Source organism: Acanthaster planci, linkage group LG19 (genome assembly GCF_054643075.1).
Source record: "Acanthaster planci isolate LZ-2023a linkage group LG19, COTS_SCS, whole genome shotgun sequence".
In the NCBI taxonomy this organism is placed as follows: Eukaryota; Metazoa; Echinodermata; class Asteroidea; order Valvatida; family Acanthasteridae; genus Acanthaster; species Acanthaster planci.
In genome coordinates this window covers 2,482,299-2,492,516 of record NC_141795.1, presented here as the reverse complement: position 1 = coordinate 2,492,516, position 10,218 = coordinate 2,482,299, and the positions used below count along the sequence as shown (strand labels likewise).

General features: G+C 45.8%; 1 protein-coding gene across 4 annotated transcripts in view; it reads left to right on the top strand.

Annotated features, from left to right (window-relative positions):
• The first annotated feature begins 1,296 nt into the window (after nucleotides 1–1,296).
• The window catches only part of LOC110986818 (paired box protein Pax-5-like), a 53,299-nt gene continuing 44,377 nt past the window's right edge, over nucleotides 1,297–10,218 (top strand). The window contains exon 1 of one of the 4 annotated variants that reach the window (XM_022249253.2): nucleotides 1,297–2,071. In XM_022249253.2, coding sequence (XP_022104945.1) covers nucleotides 2,011–2,071 — 61 coding nt within the window. In that variant the 5' untranslated portion in view covers nucleotides 1,297–2,010. The remainder of the gene's footprint in view (nucleotides 2,072–10,218) is intronic. The other 3 variants (XM_022249163.2, XM_022249080.2, XM_022249578.2) reach the window with 3 other exon arrangements.

Below are 10,218 nucleotides of genomic sequence, written 5' to 3'. Positions count from 1 at the left end.
TTGGCGTCAGCGCGTGTAGATTGCGTGACGATGCTACTCTGGCCACTTGTGTAAATTGTTGCCGGTGAACAAAGGGGTTGTGCCAGGGCCCGTAAATAGTGAGCATGCTCGGTGCGCAAGCTTGTGGAACCAGAGTGTTTGTACTTTTTCTTTTGCAATAGTAGGCCCCCTATACATATATCCACTGAGACGGGGGGGCGTTATTTTTAAACTTTTGTTCCCCTCGATAGAGACAGGATATTGCCAGCCGCGTCGAGCGCCGTTTACAGAGTTGACATTGAACCTTGACCCCGAAATTTTGTTGGGGTAAACTAACTGGAGCAATGGTGGATTGCTTTTGATTTGAGTATCCACTGTGTTTCCTTACTCTGGTCGAAAAAAGGGAAACATTTTGCCTTCCCGTCAGCTCAGAGTTTTACTTTCACTGAAGCTTCGGATTCTTCGCTTTTATTTGACAAAGTCTTGTGGCTGTGTCGGTGACTTCAGATCGCGATTGCTTGAGAACACGGAAACTGTGGCCTTTCGGCTTGAAGTGGGTCGGTGACTTCATCGATCAGGCCCTTACTTTTCAACAAGGTCCTTTAACAACACCCGTGTGTCAATTTCCTGCTGGAGGGCATGTCGAGGAAAATATCGAGAAAATAATTCCAGTCCCGGGAAAGAAATTTCGACCATCAATCAAATTCCGAATTCAACCCCGTGCAACCTCAGAGGTAAAGTAACTTCGCCGCGAAGGACAGCACTTAGCCATCTTTTGAGAATCCCACAGACTTTCCTGCGGATTTCTAATGTTCAGTGTGACGGTTCATTGTGTGATGAGGTTTTTTGTGGAGGCTCGTACACGTCGCCATCTTCTCTCACTTCGAAATCCATACATCTGCCACTCGACGATCTACGCGATAAGATAGGCCTGTTTTGCACTTGACTCCTGTATAAAAACAGAGATGGGTACATGTAGTGTACATGAACACTTTTGTCACGTAAGCTCGTGCATGGGGCAAGCTTGTCGAAATTTAACCAGTGAGACCACCGTAACATGGAACAAGCGATTGAGAAATCGCCACGCTTGAGTGAGCGTGAAGTTTATGTGGATCTATAAACCTAATTCCCATCGATGCAGCTTTGGGCAATACTCGGTCCAATTTTATACAAGTCCGCCTCCCTGATCTTGTGCAAATCCTACCCAAATTGCAGTCCTTGCAAATCCGGGCAAGTGGCACATTCCCCCCCCCCAAAAAAAAAATCAACAAAAAACAATTGACGCATGCATTTGACGACGGCCAGCCGTCACCGTCCGCAGCCTGTCCCTCAAAACATACGGTAATAATAATTATAAGTTAAGGGTCATAGTTGCAAACTTTTTGTTCCGGCACATAAGGCAGACGATCCGGGGGTAAACAAGACGAAAACCCCGGCCAAGCCGACCCAGGGATTGAGAGAGGACCTCTTGTCGCGATAATGGCATCAGTGGAGCACGGCAGACCTTGGCTACGCATGCCCTACCAGCCAACTTCGACTCAGCTTTACAACAAACCTACGCCTCCGGAACCAATAAAGTACACAAAGGTAAAAAAAAAAGTACATACACAAACACATAACAAGTACTCTCTCCATAAAACGAGTCAAACCACCAATGAGATGACTTTTTTTTCGAATCGGATGCAGATTAACTTGTCAATACCGCTGTAGTAAAGCAAGTAATTACACGACAAGCTCTTCTCCAGGAAGGCCTTCAACAACTAGAAAAGTTCGCTTGTACTTTTTTGTTTCTCCGCGCATGATCGCAAACGTGGGTAAATTCGAGGGGGAGCCACAACTTTCAGCTCGCGATTGCTGAAGACACTGTTTCGCTACTTGCCCCCCGAGGAGGTTTTCGGAGCTGTCGACGGTCCGCCCCAATCGGTCCTGGATTCTGGATCGTCGTGATTGTCTGTACTGTGTCCGGAGTGTGGACTCGGGGTAGGGTTTCACCTGGACCAAGACGGGAGCTGCAACAGCGGACGCTCGACGATGGACTTGACTCACCCATTCTACTTTCGCCACGTTCCAGCGCGTGAGAAACCACGGCGAGGTACGGCCATATTTATGCCACTCGTACTTTCTTAAGGCAAATTTAAACTCTCTGAAAATTACTTGAGAAAAGTCCAAGAACTGTGTTTAGCAATGAAACACATCCTCGCCTGCGCTCTTTAAACATGCTCAGAAGCTGAAAATTATGCGTCCAACTCCTATACACTTCAATCAAGGAACTGTCCATCAATAATGCAAGAATATTTAGTATGCAAACATGTTTAAAAACTGAAAGCAAAAAAAAACTGTTCAGAAAAGTGTTTCTTCGGTATACACGGTTTGACAGAGCGTGGTTAGATTTCCCCACTTAGTCGTATTCGCATAACTGTCAATTTAAGTACATGTTATTTTATTTAATTTTCTTTTCTTTTTGTGTAATGTTAGACCACATCCAAGATTTGTGAGAAAGTTTGTTTTCTTTGACAGTAAAGCACTAACCAGAAGTTGTAGCTTGATCCAAACCTATTTCAATTCGGTGTTCAGGAAAGTTACTTCTTAGCGTTAATGCGTACGGGTCACGAGCGTAGATACAATTTGTTCGTTAATTGACGGAGTTAAAACAGACGATGCTGGATGAATTCTCTCTTAATTCCCCCACTCCCTGATACGCAACGCGGCTGGGGGGAGGGGGGCTAGTCGTGGAGTAATGAGCACGCCGATCATCTGGCCTTCTCAACCGTCGACCGACCTCATCGTTGACAGCCCATGACTCGCTTATATATACGTCAGGCTTGTAGTCCTGAATCTCTTTTGTCATTTGCCTCGGAAACTTTGTTCTTTTGGAGCGATTATACAACCTGTTTCTCTCCACCTCCTGTATTCTTGCTGTGAGTCTTTTCCCTGTGTGTATTGCTCTCTGGGGCAGCCTTATGCAATTTTGTCCGCGCCCATTTTCAATGAATGCCTTGCATGTAATGAAAGATCTATTCCATATTGCACAGTCGGGGTTGACAATGGCAGTCAGTGCGCCGGCAGCAGGCATATACATGTACTTTCTGGGTGTTAGAGCTGAGCAAGCGAATAATGGCACGGTTATCACTGACCGGGCTCAGTGATGACGAGTTGCCGGGATAGTATGAAAGTAATTTGGTCCCACCTTCACAGTGTTACCATTATATTGCCTGGTGAATTCAATGTGCCTCGGCCGAAATCAGCACGGAACTAGACCGTCACGCGCACGCTCGCGTATCCTGCATGACGAAAGCGGACAGACTGCGTGCTTTTACGGATTCGAGACGTCTCTGGTTCCATCATGAATATACAGGATGTATAGGAGAGTGTGTGGAGGCGCAGTATAGCATGCTTGTTGTTTGAAATTATTGTTCTGCAGAGCGAGCTTCCCTAATTCTTAGTCAGTCCTCTGCCGGGAATTTGAGTTTCCTTTTTGCAGCCTTCAATGTCCACATCGAGCACGATTTTGTTACATGTACTCTGCTTGCTTAAAATCCTCTTGGTATCCTTGGGCCAGTTGACAGCGTTTGAACACTTTTTATGCCCTCTTTTTAGACTCGTTTAACCCACGACATGTTTATTGAGATGCATTTGGAAATGTGTTGAAATGCTAAACGCTTTTCCGCGGTTCACGTTCAGTTTTGTGAAATCTGTGTAGCATTTAAACGCATTCCTGAACGCATTTCAATACAAATGCCTGAATATGTCGCTGGTGAAACGTGTTTAAAAAATGGCACTAACAAGACAAGTGTTTAGCAATGTTTTCAAACTCTAATCGCTTTTTACAGTATACTGCTGAAATTGATATAGTCGACTGCTTAAACATGGATGAATTAAAATAGTACATGCACTCTGTTAAGTTCAGTTCCTATAGATCCGCAGTAGTTCCGGGCATAAGTGGTGAGTGGCCGGTGCGGCTGATGACGTCTTGCCCGTGGGTAAGAGAGCAACCGAAACATACCCCCTCCCTTTGCAGCGCACTCGCCCCGAACCGACCCGTGAGCAAGCCCATCCCGTCCTCGTCCAATTCCTTTGTAGTTGCCCCTTTGCGGCATCATAGCTGACTGGATGTATAGCCCCTGGGCTTTCTTCTCCCCGGTCAAAGAAAAGAGACAGAGAGACAGCGACACAGAAAAAAAAATATCGGTCTTGTGTTTTCGATCTACATTTTCACAAGCTTGACCGCAGTTCACTTTAAAGTTACGGACCCTTTTCTGGAGTTGATTTCCCACCGACCGACCGCAGAGGTATCGCCGACCCATCTGCCCCGGAGTATGCTCGTGCGCCGTCCACTCGGCTCCCCTATCCCCCACGGATTTTCTCGCCCCGGAGCATTGATGATGACTTCTCAATCTGCGGCGTCGTGATGACATTTCCTTGTTCCATTTTCCCCCCATTAATTTTCCTCAGTTCGCATGCCTCGCTTTCCGCTTGTCCACGTGACAAATTCCCAACTAATGTGTTTTAAATGTAACAGGCACTAACCCCGGGTGGCATGATGTCAGTTTTGACAACAAAACATAAAAGGGAATTTTGAAATAGACAGAATAGACCGACAGAACAGTCCAATTAATTAGGCCAAGCACAGAGAAAGTAGCATACAAATTATTAAGCACTATCTTTTCGTACATCTTCATCATGATTAAATCATCACAAAAGGCTCCATATGAACTTGAGGCTTTTAAAGTCATGAGAAAATGCCTACGTCTTTAAATAAAGAATAAGTCACGAAATCGGGTCAGTGTATTTCTTTCTTCGTTCCTAACCCGTACCAGTTCACAGACAAGGGAAACCTGAATGGAAGTCGGCTTTGTCGGCATCCTTTGGTGTCATTTTCATGTTAAATCGATTCGGAAGTGTAAAAGGGGAATCATGATAAACCCAGCACATTCTGAGGGGAGAAAATTAGGCAGTTAAACGTGAACCACCGCGGCGCTCACAAGGTGCAAGACTCACGCTAGACTGAGCACCGATTTCCCCGAATATTATTGCTCGACGTTGTGTGTGCATGTGTGCGGTTCTTTCCATGTGCTGTGTGGATGGCGAGCTTTTGCCGGTTACCGTAAACCAACCGAAGCAGCCATTCCATCTGGCGCGGTTTTTCCCCCTTGTTTCGTTCTGTACCGCCCATAGTCCCGTCTGTACGGCTAGAGAGAACAGGGTTCTGTCATCATTCGAGCATTAGGAGCTCTTGTCTGTTTCTTATATCTGCCTGTTTTGACTCGTGACGTTGTCTGTCTGGATACTAAAAGGCGGTTCTTGGTAATGTCCCTCTGCCCTGTCGTAGTCGACGGGAGTCCAAGAAAGCGCGCATCATCCGTCTTCTACAGTGGGGGAACCCACCGTCATCGACTTAGGGGGAGTGCAGTGACGCCCAGCCCAGACCTTCTCGTGTTCTCCTCGTTCTGCACTCAGTCAGCACGGGTGGGGCGAAAGCGTCGAAGGGTCAGGGCAGCAGCAAACGGGAGCAATGACGGCTCTTCGTGTTCCGCCAGAAGAAAAAAAAACTGATCCATTTTAGTCCCAATGCAGGACTGAATTGACTGCTGTAGTGTGGCGATTAACTTGCAATTAAGGTACCATTAACCGGCGTTAATGCCTCCGGTGATCTGGGTTGTGTTGCAGTGGCGAGCCGGCCGCGGTCGCGTGGCGAGCAGACATTGGACATCGCGCCCGTGAAACTATAACACGCGCCGCCCAGCGGGCCTCGCTGCGGGACCCCGTCGGGACCGTCTTGTTTTTTCATCAAAACCGCTGTGGAACTCGTTATTTATGGTCCGTCGGAAGAGAAAGAAGAGTCTGTGCAAGTACTTAAGAAGGAAAGTACTTCTCCAGGTCTGACTGCCTCCAATGGTCTGACTCTTGAAATTGAAACAATGGCTACTATTGCAAAGGTCAAACTTTGTAGAAGGTTGATCGAGGGCTAAATATTGTAAAGCCTTCTCTGTTCCTTTGATCCTCGACTTACTTCTTCACAGAGAGTAAAAATTTAATGTCCTCATAGTATTCATTAACGGAAACAGATATCCCAGTACTGTGATTCTAACCTTCGTTCACATTACCACGTTGTCATCGTCCCTATCACAATGTCGTCCGTCATCACCGTGCGCATGATTATCATGACCACTGTCACCACCGTCGTCACCGTCATAATCACCCATATCACCCATCACAGATGTCATTTCCGCCACCCCGGTCGTCACCAACGCGACCCTCCCCACTCTTACCACAGTCAGCACCACTCCCGCGTTTTCGCTCTCTGGATATCCATTTTTACAGCCAGAAAAAAAGCAGCAAGCTACTATACACGTGCCTGTAGAGACCGCCCCGGTTCTTCGTTACCGTGAGAGGAAAAAATGATGTAATTTATGGTTGACATAAACCATTAAAGGGGTGCAATGAAACAACCTTTTTTCCTTTGGAAAGTGTTGTAAACCAAGTGGAATTAGGCTCAGACAAGATAAATTGGGTTCCATTATCTCCCAAGTTGACTCGTCGATTACAAATCAGTGGTTTCCTGTCCTGTACTCCTCGAGAAATAAATGGGTCTATATTTTTCCCTCAAAGCCCTCAAAGTCTTTTTCTTGTCAGTGAAGATGATACAGGAGGGGTAGAATAGTCCATGTTCTTCAAAATGAAAGAGTTGAGCTGAAATCCCGAAAGGGAAAACGTGCCAAAAAATGTTTTTTTGGGGTTTTTTTTTTTATATGTTGTTATCTTTTAATCGTTTGGTCACCGAATTATTGGTTACCGAGAAAACAGTAGACACAGTGGTCACCCACAGTGGAAAACCAGACGCTGCAGCGAACGGGTTGCGATCTACACACGCACGTTTTGAGCAAAATGCGCAGTGACGCACTGTAAAACAGTGTACGCTAGCTGGACGTAGCCTACATCCAGCTGGTCGTGGTGCAGGTGATCACATTACACCGAGGCCAGTTGGGGACCCTTACTGCCTTCGTCCCACCGGTGAAGGGGGTCTTAGAACTGCACTACGGTCCTTTGGAAGGTATCGGGCAGGGCGAACTCGACTCCACCCATCCATCGACTCTCTACGAAAAGGAGGGGGCATTCAAGCTTAGCAGTGCATGGGTAACGGTGAAGGAGTAGACGCTACTCAAGTCGCCTGCAATGATTGGTCAAAATGTACCATGTGAATGCAGTTCATCTCAAGCGCCCCAATTAAATTCTCCAGAGCTGGATTGATGGTGTGTCCCTTTAAATCGCCATCGCCCTTGTTTTGCCTGGAAAGGGGCGTTATTTATTTTTGCAAGCTGGATCCTAATTGATATAGTGTTTCAGCTCGCTTGCTGGCTTTGTGTAAAGTTTAATTGTAGTTCCAAATAATAGATGTCAGGCGATCCTGGCAGGTTTTATGTCATGAAGCGTTAATGTTTATGTCGACCGGGTTTTTATTTACTTGCGTGCGTTTGGCAACATTGATGTGAGCTGTTCCCAACAGATCGTCCGGTGTACAGATACTCCATTAAATTGTTATTGCATGATAAGTCATCATTTCTGCCCTTTTGTCTTGCGGAAAGCATGTGGCGGGCACACCAGCGTTCCTGTTGTTTCTGGCCTCGGCACATCACTGTGAGCGAGACATCTGATCCTAGTCGGATTACGGACTCGGGGCTGTATCATCCCTGCTTGCCGGGTACCGTGACTTCGCTGCCGGCGTCCCCTTGCGGTTCTCCAACGAAAACGAGAGCCCATAAAAATCTCCCGTTGCGCCGAGCGAGCAACCTTGGGGCGGTCCCCGATTTAGCCCGACTCTGTCCCCGCGAGCAGGTCCCATATACCGCCCGGCGTCTGTTTCCAACCCTCCGTCTCCCGTTTCTGTGTGGAGGTACCCAATTTGCACTTTCCATAAATCGGACATTTGCGGAACGCAATAAATTTTCACTGTCCTGAGCAGCAGGGTATAATGCCCCTAATGCCGTATCAGTTTCGACTTCTCCTTCATTACAAAGAAAACTTCACCGGTCGTCACTTCATAAGCAATATCTCCAGCATATGTTGTTGACATTTTGAGTGATCGTCAACGGAAGGGAATGCCAATTAAAACGAAAGAAAACATTTCGTATACTTCCAATTCAGCCGTGCATGCATTTTTTGTACAGTTTCACAATAAAAACAAACAAGCAGAAGCAAAATAATAACTGGAAAGGTCACCGCGTAGCCTCCGCTCACGCACTTTATTTTCATCGCAAAATGTCACGGTTTGGTTCTTACTCTCCTTTAAAGAAGTTTCCGCTTCCGAAATAAAAGCTGCTTAATAAAAGTAAGTGTCCCGCGATTGGTCATGAATGAGAGTATCTGTGCTTCAATATAGATAGGAATACCCTCCTAACAAGTCAGTCATGAGCCCTGAAAACGAACAGCAACGCACAAGTTACTCAGCACAGCAGCAGCCGCACGTTCACCATCTAAAGAGCACCTGTTACAAAATAGAATCAGTAAAGGGCAACAGTTAATTTCGGGGAAAAATATTAATTAGCGGTAGCTTTAAATGCCTGATGGTTTCCATTTTGTGAAGTCGCACCCGATAACAATATGCAAGCGCGCCGACATGTTAGTGACAAGCTTGAATAGGACTCAGGGTAGAAAACAAGGTGTCTGTCTCGTACTCAGTTTTCTCAATTGTTTTCCCCTGTTTTCCTCTCAATCGGTGCTCTTTTCTAGACGCGTCGATAACTCTTGCCAACGATGAACAACGTGAATTCCGAAGCTATGAACCTGGCGACACAAAGTGACAGCGAGTTTTCTGGTTGCGTCCGTCAACTCATTGTTTTTCCCGATTAGCCGTGCTAGCTATTCCAATTTTCCCAAGTGGTTTACGAAAGCTTGCCACATGTTCCACCTTAGATTTTTTTAAAATATTATTACCTCTCCGTATCTTCTTCACTGTGTGACTTGTCCTCTTTTTTCCGACTTTCTCCCTCAAACTTTCATCCCGCGAGCCCTCTACCTTTCAATAGGTCCTGCCATCAAACAGGTGAAACGCATGATATTCTCTGGAAAGAAATCTAACCTTTGAAAGATGGGGCGCATAGTGTAATCTCAAGGTGGATGAAGGAACAAAATCAGAATGGTAAGCTACGGTGACTAATTCCACACCCTATCCGTGTATTTTTAAGTGGGTTCCTCTTTGCAAAAATATTATACTAGAGAAAGCATGCTTCAAAGATTTTACCAGTAAAAGTGCGTCGAAATCCTAACTCCTTCCTGAAGTCCCCCCCCGGAAGGGGCGTAGCCTAGGCATACGACTGTGGGACTAAACCTAATAAGGTTCCAGTTGCATCACTAGCTACCGTGAAACCAAGTGTGACTAATAATTGCGGGGAAGGTCACCTTCATACACTCAATTACAGATAGCTACAGCCTTAAACAACACACACACCGTAGTATGTGAAATTGTTTGGGGGGAAAAACAAAAGCAAAACAGCCTGTGCATACATAATTGGATAAGTACCTTACAACTTAGCAGTCTGAACAGCTGGCTTTTCACGAGTCGGCCATACTGAATTGGAAGCGAGGTTAACGTTTTATCCGGGGAATTAAGAATAAACATGGAAACTTGTGAACTAAAGTCCAACATTAATTAGTGTCATTTATGCTGAAGAATAAGTTAGAATTGTAAATGATTTTATCTAATTGTTTAAAAAAATATTTGAAAAATAATGTAGGCATTGAACCAAAAGTAGTCTGGTACCTCTCCATTTAACAGATAAATGGCAGTGAATAGGACTCAGGGATGAATATCCGGTTCGTAAGTGAATTCGTCACAAAGTCGGACGCTCCACGATTTGTAGGCTCTCATTGGACAATCGCTGAAGTTGCGCGTTTAACTTCCGGTTCCAATGTATGTGACCCTAAGTGCAGTGCACGTGTGCAGTGGACGTGGTTTAAACTGAAGTGACGTCACACTTACGAACCGGATACAAAAACTTTAAAGTGAATCGCACGCGTATTTCAAAAGCTGCACGCTCGCGCATACGTATTCTGTTGCACGTCGCGCATGCGGTTAGATCGCGCAAGGCATGGTGGGAGCCAACATGGCGTGGATGGGAACGAGGTTGGTCTATTGGAACTTGCAACATTCCCTCCACCTATTGCTCAAATCCTTATTCGTTCGAGTATCACTTCAACTGATTAAGTCGGGGTTTTCAAATACATTAACCAGAAAAATCACTA